Genomic DNA, 16,886 nt, shown 5'->3' on the forward strand with positions numbered 1-16,886 from the left:
CAATGCCATAATACAGACTACCAAAACCTGCTATTCATGGGTGACCACACAGAGATTATGGAAAACAAAAGTTTGCTTTCGGGCCCGTTTCCACTATCACGAATTCGCATGCGGTGCCCGCATGCGAATTCGCATAGCCAGTGCAAGTGGATGGGACTGTTTCCACTTGTGCGTTTCCCCGCACGTTTTTCTGTACGTTTTTCTGTGCAGAAAAAATCTGCAGGGTAGGGCCCTCAGAATTCGCCTGCATGTGGAATGCAGGCGAATCGCACGCAATGTATTTAATAGGGAAATCGCATGCGTTTTCCCCATGCGTTTTTTGCCGCGATTTCGCATGCGATTTCGCATAGGTACCCATGTTAATTCACACTGGCAGTGACATGGTTAAAATCGCATCACCCTTACCTATGCGAAATCGCATGCGAAATCGCGGCAAAAAACGCATGCGGAATCGCACCCGCATGCGATTTTCCTGCGGTGATTCGCCGGCGATTCCGCAACGCTATAGTGGAAACGGGCCCTAAAACAGAAAGAATTTGCAATAATTCAGGTTGGAGTGAGCTCAAGATGTCTCCCAGGCATCACTGCTGAATATATGCAAATTAACCATTGTACCCTTAGAAGCTAAACACACCTCCAGAGCCGCTGGAATGCAATGATGTGTCAGCTTGTTAAATTGTACAGAGCCATAGTAATCCAACATGCATACAGACTGTTTCGGATTGGTTGATCCTCATCAGTGCATGGCATGAGCTTGCTGGTTAGTCTGTACCTCTGGGTGTTTCAAGTCCTACTCCATAGAGCCAAATGAAACCATGTTTGATTTAGTATTTACCGTACTGTATATATCATTGACATCTTCTGTAGCGCTGTACAGAGTATATTGTGTTGTCACCAACTGTCCCTCAGAGGAGCTCACAATGTAATTCTCACCATAGTCCTATGCAGGAGTCGAGTCCTGCGTGAACGCGGGGGGACGTCGTCCACTCACTTTTTTCGGAGAGTGGACGTCGTCCACCCTAGCACCCTGGAGGGGAGCAGCGCAGTGGAGAGGAGCATTGTGCACAGCGTGGGGAAGGGCGGATGTCTTCCCACCTTTCCCCCTTTTCTCACCTTGGGGCTCCTCTTCCTGGCTCTCCCCTCCATAACGATTGTGGCGGTGGCTGGCGGCGATGGCCTAGCAGCGGCATCAGTGGGCGGGACTTGCCTCCTCCAGTGTTTCGGCGAGTTTATACCACTGCTAAGGCCATGTATATTTGGCCCCACCCGTGACCACGCCCACACTGTGCTTAAAGAGACTCCGTAACAAAAATTGCATCCTGTTTTTTATCATCCTACAAGTTCCAAAAGCTATTCTAATGTGTTCTGGCTTACTGCAGCACTTTGTACTATCACAGTCTCTGTAATAAATCAACTTATCTCTCTCTTGTCAGACTTGTCAGCCTGTGTCTGGAAGGCTGCCAAGTTCTTCAGTGTTGTGGTTCTGCTATGAACTCCCCCTTCCAGGCCCCTCTATGCACACTGCCTGTGTGTTATTTAGATTAGAGCAGCTTCTCTCTTCTCTCTTATATTTTACAAGCTGGATAAATCGTCCTCTAAACTGGCTGGGCTTTCACATAGTGAGGAATTACAGACAAGGGCAAAGCTGTTTGCAGGAAGAAAAGAGCAGCCTGAAACTTCAGTGCATGAGATGCAGGGGGAAAGAAACACACAAATGATCTCTTGAGATTCAAAAGGAAGGCTGTATACAGCCTGCTTGTGTATGGATGTATTTTCTATGTGTGGACATACTGTACATCAACCTACTTCCTGTTTTGGTGGCCATTTTGTTTGTTTATAAACAAACTTTTTAAAACAGTTTTTAACCACTTTTAATGCGGCGGGGAGCGGCGAAATTGTGACAGAGGGTAATAGGAGATGTCCCCTAACGCACTGGTATGTTTACTTTTGTGTGATTTTTAACAATACAGATTCTCTTTAACCACGCCCATTTTTTGTGCGCGGCGCAGAGTCCACTCACTTCTTTTTCCAGGACTAGACCCCTGGTCCTATGTCTATATATGTATCGTAGTCTAGGGCCAATTTAGGGGGAAGCCAATTAACTACTTATCTGTATGTTTTTGGAATATGGGAGGAAACGGAAGTGCCCGGAGGAAACCCACACAGACACGGGGAGAACATGCAAACTGTGCAAATAGTGCCTTGGCTGGTATTCGAACCGGGGACCCAGTGCTGCAAGGCGAGAGCGCTAACCACTATGCCATGTTACCATAATAATAATGCGCATCACCTGTAGACGTTGTGGTCCAGGCTGTACTATTTGTCAGGGTATTTGCTCAGCCAGGATGTTAATGATTGGATGTCTATGGGTGGGCCGGGGGGATGGAGTACACATCTCTCTGTGAAGTGTTACCAAGCAGATCCGACAGAGCAGACATGTAAAAATATGAAAACAATGTCTCCAGCTATTTGCAGGGGAATGTTACAGCGCAAAATAAACAGTGGCTAAAAATACGGCATAACTCCTGTTAAATCACCGCGCTGCTCTTGTACTGGAGAGGCCAGGCTCGCTGAAGGATGAACCGTCTATCTCCCGACACCTGTCCTATCAGCAGTGGGGCCGCGAGTCTTCCGCACGCGAGCCGTCCGCCTCAGCATACTGCGGATTGGCAAGCTCCGCCTCCCCGCATACCGAGGGCTAGGGTGTCCGGCCACTTGAGAAGCTGTACGGTTAACTGCTAACTGGAGGGATCCAGTCCCAATCACTATAGTAACCGGTTTCTTCCTTGGGTTCAGCCATTCCTGGACAGCAATAAAACAAATACATATAGATGTAGTCCCTGAGTCATAAACACTTAAAGGGGGCCATACATCAGGTGACTTGGTGGCCGATCGACCATCTGATTTGATTATTATAATCGGAATTGGATGAAAATCAGTGCCGCCAAGTGCACGCCCGACCGACGACAAAACTAATTTCCGGCCGAAACTGGTTGCATTAATCAGTCTGTCATGCTGCATGACGTCTTGTAGGGAAGACTTGCTGGATCGGGTGCGCGGCAGTAACCGTGAGCGATATTGGGACCGGTGCCGAACGCAATGAAACACCCGGCGCTGTTCCCACAATGTAAATGTGCTGTAATGTGCGTTTTATGTTACCTGTCGTGTGTCGCAGTGTCTATTCATCTTCCGCCACTATTCTATTAGCCGCATACACGCTGCCGTCGCACAGCACACTGGCATGTGACGTCACACGCGCCACGCCGGCAGAGTGTATGCGGCTAATAGAGTGGCAAAAGACGGACGGGCACTGCGACACAGGACAGGTAATGTAAACGCACACTTACACCACATTATACATTACATACACACGGCAGTGGACGCGGCGTGCTCTACCTATTCCCGAGAGATTTCATGCTGAAATCGGCCTGTGGTGTATGGACAGCTGACAGATCTCTCTAATCAGATTTGATCAGAGAGAGATTTGTCTCTTGGTCGAATCTGCCCATCATCTCTAGATGTATGGCTGCCTTAACATACGAATGACCTGCCGCCCAATCCCGTTGTGATGACGTCCTTTCTGGAGTGGGGTAAGTTTGAAGGAGCAGCTTTTAAACGTATCCTCCACCCTCCCCCGTGTCCTGGCGTGCGTCCCTATCCTGCGCTCCCCCAGACTAATCTGTATTGCAGAGTACAGCGCTGCAGAAGCATTGCTGCTCTCACCTCCCAGCCGTGTCCAACGCTGTGCGTCATCCTCTCCCCGCCTCCTTCTCACTCTCTTGCCCGACATCTCTTGCACAGGACGACAAACAGAAGGTACAAAAGGATGGAAAGTGGCACGGGGGTGGAAGGTGGCACAGGGGGACAGAGACTGCAACAGAGAGGAACACTAGGGCATAAAGGAAGAGAAGGGTACACTGGAGACAGAGGGGATCAGAGGTAGCTCAGAGGGACACAGTGTACGTACAGGGGTGCAGAGGTGGCATAGAGTAGGACACTGGAGGCACAGATGTGGACGCTGGAGGCAGAAGGGATCAGAGATGGCACAGGGGGACACAGTGGAGGTACAGAGGGCAGAGGTGGCACAGGGAATACAGTGGAAGCAGGTAGGATACACTGGATGCAGAAGGGATCAGAGGTGGCGCAGAGGGACACAGTTGGAGGTACAGGGGATACAGTGGAAGCAGAGCGGGTACACTAGGGCACAGAGGATGGGGGGCACGCTTAATTGTTGTAAATCGGTAACCAGTGTATCCATGTCCTCTGACAGTATCATTCGCTCGGATCTTTCTGGTAGTTGCACGTTAGTTAGGGGTCTTGGTGTTACTGTGTAGCCTCCAGACGGTTTGACCCATGCAGAAAAATTCAAGTACTAACTTGTCTCTCGTGACATGCAGGTCTCATTCCTTATCAAGGTGAACAACTTATCTAAATGTATTTAAAGTTGGCACAAAATTACATGAAAATTACAAATGATTCCAATTACAGACGAAATTATTTTTCCCGAAATTTCACATTAGGATTTTGCACCACATCACATAATTTCAATGCAAAATTACTTCTATGCAAAATTTGTGCTCATCTCTACTATTTAGATTCAGAATATACTTCCTGTAAAAACTAGACAAAGCCAGTAAATATATAATAGCGGTGTCAAACTCAAATACAAAGTGGGCCGAAATTGTAAACTGGGACTAAGGCGCGGGCCAAACTCAATGTCTGGTGGGCACCTCCCTCCCTTATACAGTTCCCTGGTGTCTTATGCCCCCCAACCCCTCCAACCCCTATACAGTTCCCTGGTGTCTATAGGCCCCCGCCCTCTATACAATTTTCTGTTGTCTAGTGCCCTCCTCCAACACCTATACAGTTCCCTGGTGTCTAGTGCTTTCCCCCTGCCTCCCCCATATGGCTTCCCTGATGTTCTGGGGCTACACCTCCAATATAGCTTCCCTGGTGGTCTAGAGTGGGCCAAACATAATGCAAAATGTGGAAATAACTTGGGGGCCAAATTTAATGGCTCTGAGGGCCAGATTTGGCCCACAGGCCGGAGTTTGACATGTATGATCTATAAACTGGTTCTTATGGGGTTGCAGGAATTGTGGCCATAGCTGGGTTATGACGATCAGTGTGCAGTGTAGAATAGAATGTGTGTTGCTCAGTGGGTCAGGCCGCAGATGAAGCTCTGTGTTTTTGGCAAATGTACCACTACTCTATTACGGCATCTCCAGTGGGGCATCATAAGTGATCCAGCAAATGCCAGCTGGATTATCTGACAATTGTCTGCTAAGTGGCTTTTGAGAGCTTTGTGAAGTAGCTGTGTGATCGCAGCTCCATGCAGCACACGCAACCCACTTACTGTCATAACTAAATCCAGGATAACCTGAGATTATTAAAGGAGTTATCAGGCATTTTCTGGTAAAATAAGTGCTACTTACCCGGGGCTTCGTCCAGCCCCAAGCTCCCAGCATGTCCCTCGTCGCAGCTCTGCCCGCAGCCGTTCACCGCCTCTGCTTCCCGGTCCGTGGTGGTGACGACGTCAGGCCGATCTGGAGGTCGCTCTGTACTGCACCTGCGCGAGCGGCACTGTCAATCACCGCCACGTGGGCTGAAGCGCACTGCGCAGGCGCAGTAAGTAGCACTGCGAGTAAGTAGCACTTATTTTAGCAGAAAATGCCTGATAACTCCTTTAAGGAAAGAATAAATCTGACTGCCGGCCTGCAGCTGCAATCACATAACTGCAAATATAGGAACGTTCCAATGATCCCCACCATACTGCAATATGACCCAATAGAAGGCTGCAGTATTATGATGCACAGTCCTTCGAAAAAAACACTGAATATTGCTCATTGTAAGGAAGCACTCCAGCCTAAAGGATTCACCGCCTCGGGTCCCGGTAGTTACCTATAGTAGAATGCTGTAAATATTTCAAGATAATCACTTTTACAGTAATTGTCCTAGATTCAGAATCAGAAACACTTCTTACATCTACATATTGATTGTAGCTCTGCCCCTCCAGTGATGCTTAACCTAGGCTGATTAGTTATGTGCAATCAGACTGGAAAATCAGGTATGCTTTGTAGTGGCTTCAGAAATCTCAGTAAACAAACATTCAGCAGCGGAGATCACCTGGCGGGACTTATGACGTTGTCACCCGTGATAAATGTCAGAATCTAAATCGTGGAGAGGAAAGTTTTTACAACGGGCAAACGCTGACTAAATAATAAGTGAATATTGTAAAGGGGGGAAAAAAAGCAATGTTATTCATTACATTATATTCTCTACAGTTCCTGTGCAGAAAACACTGCAGGAAGCTCTGTCATTTCCAGCTGATATCAGTGAAGGCTACGTCATTTCAGGATATTCGCCCTCCCTTATTATCCCGGTTTTGTGCACTGCAGTTTTAAGGTCTTTACACACATCCAATTTCTATCTGGTGATGACTGGCCAATCTACACTTCCATGTAGTATGAGAGCTAGCCTACAGAGTCTGTTTATAGTATTCATAATCTGCCCTCATAGTACATGGCAGTGGTAAAATTGGTCAATCATTTGCAGATTAAAATTGGATGTGTGTATGGAGCCCCCTTATCACCTAATCCTACCTAATAATTGGCAAGTATCCCTGCGTCTGTCTGTGTGTCAGTGCATTTTAGCACTGCGCATGTGCAGGGACAAGACTCAGAGAAACTGCCAGAGCCGGAGGAGGACGGGGCCAGAATGGACGGGCGGGGTTGTGTGTGCGCACGCGTGCGAAAGGCGCGCAACGTGCGTGCATGCATACTGCGAAGAGGACTGACAGAGCTCGTTTTTCAATGTGCTTAGGTCGTCTAGTAATTATATAATTTGGTTGAAAAAAAGACACCAATCCAGGTACAATCTGAAGAAATAAATAAATACAGTAAGTAGTTGGGTACATTTCTGTCCTGCCCTTTCACATACAAATAGTTGATACAGGGGAAGGAAAAATAAAACCCTTACAAAGAAATATAATAGGGGCAGTAAACAGATTATTATTATTATTATTATTATTATTATTATTATTTTTAAATCTATCTAGTCCAGGTTGGCTGGATTACTTTTGATCTCAATGCAGGAGATGTTTGGAGATCTCGGCATTAGTCACATAGCATGTATGGAATGTTTAAGAAGGCTCCTGCAAACATTTGGTGAGGTTGCACAGTTAGATTTTATGTGAATCGCCCACACAGATGTGATTGGAACAGAACCCCCTACAATACAGCGGAACCCCCTACAATACAGCGGAGACGTGTGGGGCTGGTCTGACTAGGAGGTGGGAGCCTGTTTATTAAATTACCGCTATGGCCACCATTAAAAGAATTCTTCCCCTTTCCTGTCCCAGTGACTGGACTATATGAGCTTATTGGGTTTCTCCAGGATTAGACTGGATCAGAAGGGAGGGACACAAACAAATGCCTTATCTCTTTCCAAAATATGTATATTTTTCCCATTCTTATATTCCTGCGTGAGATAATTGCCACACTACCTGAGCTTGTCACTAGAACAAGAAGTTCTTGCAAGAGATAATGACCTCACTTCATGTGCCTGTTACTAGAACAGGTAGTTCCTTTCAGAGATTACCTCACTTCCTGTGTGTGTCACTAGAAAGAGGAAGCTCCGACTAGAAATAACCCCACTTCCTGTGCTTGTCACTAGAAACAGGAAGTGACCAAAATGCTACCAATTGGGGAAACTGACAAAAACCTGAAGGCGGTTTGGACCCTCTTCCAGTCTATCTAGCTAGAGATGGGTTTTGACAAGGTGGATCTGGAGCACTAGTTACTTTATGAATTTCAGCTCATAATATTACTGATGGCTTTGTAAATGGAGGTCAGGACTGAACAGGCGCTGAGCCAGACTACTGATAAACTCTAGTTCATTATTGGGATGGTTAATGTGAAAGGTGTGGACTGTTAGTTACGCCGCTTGTGTCAATACGGTTCTACTGATTGGGCATTTCTCCATTCCGGTGAGCATTCAGCATACATTGGAGTCATGATTAGAATGGTGCATTCAAAGTACAACATGCCTTTTTATCAAAGCCTCTGATACAATTGTATTTCTACTCACTGCAGTCAGTTATGTTCCACCCTCTATTATGTAGTGCTGGTGGATTATCATTCTGCCCGTTTCTTAATGAGAACAGTTTTTGGCAAAATTTTACTTCCTTTCGTTCACCCGTCCCATGACTGCTTTTTACATTTAGGTAGATATAGCAGTATTAACTGTTCAGATGGGTACTTGTATTATTGGGGTGGGCATCAGAGGAGGCGTGTGCAAATTTTAGGTCCCAAATCTAAGCGCCCATGCTTGCAGATTCTCATGTTTTTATATTGAATTGAATTTGTGAAGAATTCCCGGGATCTGAGAACACCCCAAGTTGGGCGCGAACAACACTTATAACTGTACAGATGAGGAAGAATTCTCCTTGGAGGTGAAACGTGTTCATCTTGATGTTAAACTTTGCAGTCCGCTCAACTTTTAAATGTAGTTTGGTATTCTTGCAATCGCTGGGTCCTTGGGAAGAGGGCATGACACCACGCTGAGGGTTCTGGCCTGGGACTCGGTCATCTGCGGGAGCCAGGTTTCAGCAGTGTTGCAGTAGTTCAGCAATAGGTCACTTCTTAGTGGGAGCGCTCACCATTCACTCCCTCGCTGCTGCTGATTGGACGGAGCCATGGCTGTCTCAGCTGCTGTCCTCACTGGAGTATATCGAGCAGCACAGTGGCTTGTGTGATTGATATGATTCAAGTCCTACCCCATAGAGCCACATTAATCTATGCCATGCACTGATGAGGATCAACCAATCCGAAACTGTCTGTATTCATGTTGGATTATTATGGCTTTGTACAATTACCAAGATGACACATGATTTGCATTCCAGCGGTTCTGGAGGTGTGGCTAACTTACAGGGACAACAAAGAGATGATTTGCATATTCAGCAGTGATGCATTTTGGGAGACCTCTTATAATCACTCCAGGCTGAATTATCCCATATAAATACTTTGTTTTAAGAAGGCAAACTTTTTTCTTTTGCATAACAATTTAGAAAGAGGGCTTTTTGGTCTTTTGTAGCCCCTTACACATTTCTGGGAGTTCTGCCTCACCATGAGCTTTCTGGGTAATGTGTAAACCTAATGTCAGCAGTGCGGGAGCGGTCAGTCCCTGTGATGTCACAGTGTTTGGGCCAGTGGAAAGCCGGGCAGTTTGGGTCCATTTATGAGGGGCACAGTTTTTGAAAAGCTATCTGAACTTTTTTACACTATCTGATTCGGATTCCGGATTTTTTTTTTTTTTTTTAATCCGGATAGCTATCTGCGGATATTTGGACGCATAATCCGGATATCCACGGATATTGCAGATATCTGGATCCGAAACCGATTACAAAGATAAACTGTTAACCGAAAGGTTGGTGGTTCAAGGCCACCCAGGGACGGCCTTGCCTTTTGTGTTCAACAGTTGTCCTAAGAGAACCCCAGATAGCCATTTAGCAGCAACTGCGTGCACAGTCTCTATGGCGCAATTGGTTAGCACATTCGGCTGGAGGAGGGTGGAGGTATTTTTCACCTTCCAAAATGCTTTTAAAGGCATTTAAAGGGCACTTCCGTTTTTTCTATCCAGTTAGCCGAATAGGTTGGATATCCGCGGATAATGCGTCCGGATATCCGCGTTCACGTGGATATCTAAAAGGTTGGATTCGGATATCTGGGTATCCGGATCCGAATCAATTCGTATTTCAAAAAGTACTATCCGACCACCCCTGGCTTTGAGACCACCACATCTGGAAAAGATCTAGCTTAAAACCTTTCAGAATTGTCAGATTGATGCTTACTGTAAGTGACAGCCACCTAGGAAAACATCATTTCTAATACATTTAACTCTGGAAAACACTAGTAAAAAATGACCGAATTGTTATATCGGTCTTTAAGCAATTGGGTATGGCGGTAAACAGGAGCATAACTAAGGTGGATCGGTCCCTGTGACTGCAGGGGGGCCCCAACTACTAACCTTCGCTTCCTCCGATACCCCCGATCAGTAGATCAGGTGTTTAGTGGCTACACTTGTTATGGGTATAAAGCTCATGATGGCCACACTTGATCTATGACCCTGGTGTCACAAATACCTCCTTGTTGAGAGGGTCACCGAGAGGCAAGGGAAGGGTTGTGAACACTAAGAGGGCCCCATGATGTGTGTACGTTGGTGTGACCTTGTCGTCCTCCTATACGTTACTCATTTGAAAATCATTGAGAAGAATTGATGCCAGAAAGGTAGGCTTAGGGATCTGCCTGTGTGTATGAGGGTTTAGGCTTAGGGATCTGCCTGTGTGTATGAGGGTTTAGGCTTAGGGATCTGCCTGTGTGTATGGGGGTTTAGGCTTAGGGATCTGCCTGTGTGTATGGGGGTTTAGGCTTAGGGATCTGCCTGTGTGTATGGGGGTTTAGGCTTAGGGATCTGCCTGTGTGTATGAGGGTTTAGGCTTAGGGATCTGCCTGTGTGTATGGGGGTTTAGGCTTAGGGATCTGCCTGTGTGTATGAGGGTTTAGGCTTAGGGATCTGCCTGTGTGTATGAGGGTTTAGGCTTAGGGATCTGCCTGTGTGTATGGGGGTTTAGGCTTAGGGATCTGCCTGTGTGTATGAGGGTTTAGGCTTAGGGATCTGCCTGTGTGTATGGGGGTTTAGGCTTAGGGATCTGCCTGTGTGTATGAGGGTTTAGGCTTAGGGATCTGCCTGTGTGTATGAGGGTTTAGGCTTAGGGATCTGCCTGTGTGTATGAGGGTTTAGGCTTAGGGATCTGCCTGTGTGTATGAGGGTTTAGGCTTAGGGATCTGCCTGTGTGTATAGGGGTTTAGGCTTAGGGATCTGCCTGTGTGTATGAGGGTTTAGGCTTAGGGATCTGCCTGTGTGTATGAGGGTTTAGGCTTAGGGATCTGCCTGTGTGTATGAGGGTTTAGGCTTAGGGATTTGCCTGTGTGTATGGGGGTTTAGGCTTAGGGATCTGCCTGTGTGTATGAGGGTTTAGGCTTAGGGATCTGCCTGTGTGTATGAGGGTTTAGGCTTAGGGATCTGCCTGTGTGTATGGGGGTTTAGGCTTAGGGATCTGCCTGTGTGTATGAGGGTTTAGGCTTAGGGATCTGCCTGTGTGTATGAGGGTTTAGGCTTAGGGATCTGCCTGTGTGTATGAGGGTTTAGGCTTAGGGATCTGCCTGTGTGTATGAGGGTTTAGGCTTAGGGATCTGCCTGTGTGTATGAGGGTTTAGGCTTAGGGATCTGCCTGTGTGTATGAGGGTTTAGGCTTAGGGATCTGCCTGTGTGTATGGGGGTTTAGGCTTAGGGATCTGCCTGTGTGTATGAGGGTTTAGGCTTAGGGATCTGCCTGTGTGTATGAGGGTTTAGGCTTAGGGATCTGCCTGTGTGTATGAGGGTTTAGGCTTAGGGATCTGCCTGTGTGTATGGGGGTTTAGGCTTAGGGATCTGCCTGTGTGTATGGGGGTTTAGGCTTAGGGATCTGCCTGTGTGTATGAGGGTTTAGGCTTAGGGATCTGCCTGTGTGTATGAGGGTTTAGGCTTAGGGATCTGCCTGTGTGTATGAGGGTTTAGGCTTAGGGATCTGCCTGTGTGTATGGGGGTTTAGGCTTAGGGATCTGCCTGTGTGTATGAGGGTTTAGGCTTAGGGATCTGCCTGTGTGTATGAGGGTTTAGGCTTAGGGATCTGCCTGTGTGTATGAGGGTTTAGGCTTAGGGATCTGCCTGTGTGTATGGGGGTTTAGGCTTAGGGATCTGCCTGTGTGTATGAGGGTTTAGGCTTAGGGATCTGCCTGTGTGTATGGGGGTTTAGGCTTAGGGATCTGCCTGTGTGTATGAGGGTTTAGGCTTAGGGATCTGCCTGTGTGTATGGGGGTTTAGGCTTAGGGATCTGCCTGTGTGTATGAGGGTTTAGGCTTAGGGATCTGCCTGTGTGTATGGGGGTTTAGGCTTAGGGATCTGCCTGTGTGTATGGGGGTTTAGGCTTAGGGATCTGCCTGTGTGTATGAGGGTTTAGGCTTAGGGATCTGCCTGTGTGTATGAGGGTTTAGGCTTAGGGATCTGCCTGTGTGTATGAGGGTTTAGGCTTAGGGATCTGCCTGTGTGTATGAGGGTTTAGGCTTAGGGATCTGCCTGTGTGTATGGGGGTTTAGGCTTAGGGATCTGCCTGTGTGTATGAGGGTTTAGGCTTAGGGATCTGCCTGTGTGTATGGGGGTTTAGGCTTAGGGATCTGCCTGTGTGTATGAGGGTTTAGGCTTAGGGATCTGCCTGTGTGTATGGGGGTTTAGGCTTAGGGATCTGCCTGTGTGTATGGGGGTTTAGGCTTAGGGATCTGCCTGTGTGTATGGGGGTTTAGGCTTAGGGATCTGCCTGTGTGTATGAGGGTTTAGGCTTAGGGATCTGCCTGTGTGTATGAGGGTTTAGGCTTAGGGATCTGCCTGTGTGTATGAGGGTTTAGGCTTAGGGATCTGCCTGTGTGTATGAGGGTTTAGGCTTAGGGATCTGCCTGTGTGTATGAGGGTTTAGGCTTAGGGATCTGCCTGTGTGTATGGGGGTTTAGGCTTAGGGATCTGCCTGTGTGTATGAGGGTTTAGGCTTAGGGATCTGCCTGTGTGTATGGGGGTTTAGGCTTAGGGATCTGCCTGTGTGTATGGGGGTTTAGGCTTAGGGATCTGCCTGTGTGTATGGGGGTTTAGGCTTAGGGATCTGCCTGTGTGTATGGGGGTTTAGGCTTAGGGATCTGCCTGTGTGTATGAGGGTTTAGGCTTAGGGATCTGCCTGTGTGTATGAGGGTTTAGGCTTAGGGATCTGCCTGTGTGTATGAGGGTTTAGGCTTAGGGATCTGCCTGTGTGTATGGGGGTTTAGGCTTAGGGATCTGCCTGTGTGTATGGGGGTTTAGGCTTAGGGATCTGCCTGTGTGTATGGGGGTTTAGGCTTAGGGATCTGCCTGTGTGTATGGGGGTTTAGGCTTAGGGATCTGCCTGTGTGTATGAGGGTTTAGGCTTAGGGATCTGCCTGTGTGTATGAGGGTTTAGGCTTAGGGATCTGCCTGTGTGTATGGGGGTTTAGGCTTAGGGATCTGCCTGTGTGTATGAGGGTTTAGGCTTAGGGATCTGCCTGTGTGTATGGGGGTTTAGGCTTAGGGATCTGCCTGTGTGTATGAGGGTTTAGGCTTAGGGATCTGCCTGTGTGTATGAGGGTTTAGGCTTAGGGATCTGCCTGTGTGTATGAGGGTTTAGGCTTAGGGATCTGCCTGTGTGTATGAGGGTTTAGGCTTAGGGATCTGCCTGTGTGTATGAGGGTTTAGGCTTAGGGATCTGCCTGTGTGTATGAGGGTTTAGGCTTAGGGATCTGCCTGTGTGTATGAGGGTTTAGGCTTAGGGATCTGCCTGTGTGTATGAGGGTTTAGGCTTAGGGATCTGCCTGTGTGTATGAGGGTTTAGGCTTAGGGATCTGCCTGTGTGTATGAGGGTTTAGGCTTAGGGATCTGCCTGTGTGTATGAGGGTTTAGGCTTAGGGATCTGCCTGTGTGTATGAGGGTTTAGGCTTAGGGATCTGCCTGTGTGTATGAGGGTTTAGGCTTAGGGATCTGCCTGTGTGTATGGGGGTTTAGGCTTAGGGATCTGCCTGTGTGTATGGGGGTTTAGGCTTAGGGATCTGCCTGTGTGTATGAGGGTTAAGGCTTAGTGATCTGCCTGTGTGTATGAGGGTTTAGGCTTAGGGATCTGCCTGTGTGTATGAGGGTTTAGGCTTAGGGATCTGCCTGTGTGTATGAGGGTTTAGGCTTAGGGATCTGCCTGTGTGTATGGGGGTTTAGGCTTAGGGATCTGCCTGTGTGTATGGGGGTTTAGGCTTAGGGATCTGCCTGTGTGTATGGGGGTTTAGGCTTAGGGATCTGCCTGTGTGTATGAGGGTTTAGGCTTAGGGATCTGCCTGTGTGTATGGGGGTTTAGGCTTAGGGATCTGCCTGTGTGTATGGGGGTTTAGGCTTAGGGATCTGCCTGTGTGTATGAGGGTTTAGGCTTAGGGATCTGCCTGTGTGTATGAGGGTTTAGGCTTAGGGATCTGCCTGTGTGTATGAGGGTTTAGGCTTAGGGATCTGCCTGTGTGTATGGGGGTTTAGGCTTAGGGATCTGCCTGTGTGTATGGGGGTTTAGGCTTAGGGATCTGCCTGTGTGTATGAGGGTTTAGGCTTAGGGATCTGCCTGTGTGTATGAGGGTTTAGGCTTAGGGATTTGCCTGTGTGTATGAGGGTTTAGGCTTAGGGATCTGCCTGTGTGTATGGGGGTTTAGGCTTAGGGATCTGCCTGTGTGTATGAGGGTTTAGGCTTAGGGATCTGCCTGTGTGTATGGGGGTTTAGGCTTAGGGATCTGCCTGTGTGTATGAGGGTTTAGGCTTAGGGATCTGCCTGTGTGTATGAGGGTTTAGGCTTAGGGATCTGCCTGTGTGTATGAGGGTTTAGGCTTAGGGATCTGCCTGTGTGTATGAGGGTTTAGGCTTAGGGATCTGCCTGTGTGTATGAGGGTTTAGGCTTAGGGATCTGCCTGTGTGTATGAGGGTTTAGGCTTAGGGGTCTGCCTGTGTGTATGAGGGTTTAGGCTTAGGGATCTGCCTGTGTGTATGAGGGTTTAGGCTTAGGGATCTGCCTGTGTGTATGGGGGTTTAGGCTTAGGGATCTGCCTGTGTGTATGAGGGTTTAGGCTTAGGGATCTGCCTGTGTGTATGAGGGTTTAGGCTTAGGGATCTGCCTGTGTGTATGGGGGTTTAGGCTTAGGGATCTGCCTGTGTGTATGGGGGTTTAGGCTTAGGGATCTGCCTGTGTGTATGGGGGTTTAGGCTTAGGGATCTGCCTGTGTGTATGAGGGTTTAGGCTTAGGGATCTGCCTGTGTGTATGAGGGTTTAGGCTTAGGGATCTGCCTGTGTGTATGGGGGTTTAGGCTTAGGGATCTGCCTGTGTGTATGAGGGTTTAGGCTTAGGGATCTGCCTGTGTGTATGAGGGTTTAGGCTTAGGGATCTGCCTGTGTGTATGAGGGTTTAGGCTTAGGGATCTGCCTGTGTGTATGGGGGTTTAGGCTTAGGGATCTGCCTGTGTGTATGAGGGTTTAGGCTTAGGGATCTGCCTGTGTGTATGAGGGTTTAGGCTTAGGGATCTGCCTGTGTGTATGAGGGTTTAGGCTTAGGGATCTGCCTGTGTGTATGAGGGTTTAGGCTTAGGGATCTGCCTGTGTGTATGGGGGTTTAGGCTTAGGGATCTGCCTGTGTGTATGGGGGTTTAGGCTTAGGGATCTGCCTGTGTGTATGAGGGTTTAGGCTTAGGGATCTGCCTGTGTGTATGGGGGTTTAGGCTTAGGGATCTGCCTGTGTGTATGAGGGTTTAGGCTTAGGGATCTGCCTGTGTGTATGGGGGTTTAGGCTTAGGGATCTGCCTGTGTGTATGGGGGTTTAGGCTTAGGGATCTGCCTGTGTGTATGAGGGTTTAGGCTTAGGGATCTGCCTGTGTGTATGGGGGTTTAGGCTTAGGGATCTGCCTGTGTGTATGAGGGTTTAGGCTTAGGGATCTGCCTGTGTGTATGGGGGTTTAGGCTTAGGGATCTGCCTGTGTGTATGGGGGCTTAGGCTTAGGGATCTGCCTGTGTGTATGAGGGTTTACTGCGAGAGTCAAACATTAAAGCATTACAGTCAAACATATCTAAGAAGTCAGCAGAGGACTTGGACTATACCGGAATCTTCCTGTTGGTAAAATTTTAAGTTCCTGGAAAAACTGAGCCCTTAAATCAGGGATGTCAAATCGGTCCTACGAGGGCCGAGATCCCCACACATTTTTGATGCAGCTGAAATGAATTGATGGGTCTGAATCAGGAAAGGTGCGGTCCATCCGGTAGAACACATTCCTCTCTTTCTCAGTCCATCCTAAACACTGGCATGGATCTGGCCCTCCAGGCCTGGAGTTCCACACATGTGCCTTAAATGTATACAGTATTTGGATGTAAGAATGGTCACTGAGATGCAAATTCAAGTTGATGCAGGTTTATGCCAATTCTGTATGCAAAAGTATGCAGCTTGAAAATGCACCAATCGAATCCTGCTAATGAAATTCGATTGGTCCATTTTCAAGATGTGTAAATGTGCATATGTAATTTGCTTATTCCTGCACGAATTTGAAATCACATTAACCATCCCTGCTTGGATGGTCCTATGGTAAGTTCTAGATTTACACGGATGTCAAGTTCCAGTCCACAATGGCCAAGTCTCTCACATATTTTTGGCTTAGCTCAAATTAATTGATAGGACTGGATCTGGAGACACGTGGTTCATAAGGTAGAACACCTTTCTCCATTTCTCAGTCCACCCTAAACGCTGGTATGGCTATGGTCTTCAAGGACTGTAGCTCCACACCTGTGTTCTAGAACATAGTGGACTGCCTGTCTCTTCATCACTTCCTTTTGGGTATATTCACCTTTTTTTAATTTGTTTTTTTCCTCTTTGCAGCTGTTGAACTCTCTGGGAGCTGATCAGGGCGCTGACTCTAAACATGGCCTGTGCTTCAGAGATGGTCAAAGGAAAGTGGACTACGTTTTGTCCTACACCTACAAGAAATCTACCGGCAGCAGGACCCCGAGTAAAAAGTCTCTCCATAATAACTCTGTGCACTTGACTCGGAGTTCTAAAGAAAGTCACCCTCTTCCTGGTGGAGGGGGTGATCCAGAGGCTGTGGAACCAGAACCCAAAATGGACTACCATGAAGATGACAAGAGGTTTCGCAGGGAGGAATTTGAAGGAAACCTGATCGAGACCGGTCTGGAACTGGAGAAAGATGAGGAGGTAAAACTCTGCAATGAT

At 47.7% G+C, this 16,886-nt stretch overlaps 1 protein-coding gene across 12 annotated transcripts in view; it reads left to right on the forward strand.

Moving 5' to 3' along the window:
• ANO1 (anoctamin 1) overlaps positions 1–16,886 on the forward strand; it is a 1,209,699-nt gene that overhangs the window by 1,000,307 nt on the left and 192,506 nt on the right. For all 12 annotated transcript variants that reach the window (XM_068260041.1, XM_068260039.1, XM_068260043.1 and 9 more), the window contains one exon: positions 16,536–16,868. In XM_068260041.1, the coding sequence (XP_068116142.1) occupies positions 16,536–16,868 (333 nt within the window). The remainder of the gene's footprint in view (positions 1–16,535; positions 16,869–16,886) is intronic.

Source organism: Hyperolius riggenbachi, chromosome 11 (assembly GCF_040937935.1).
Source record: "Hyperolius riggenbachi isolate aHypRig1 chromosome 11, aHypRig1.pri, whole genome shotgun sequence".
Taxonomy (NCBI): Eukaryota; Metazoa; Chordata; class Amphibia; order Anura; family Hyperoliidae; genus Hyperolius; species Hyperolius riggenbachi.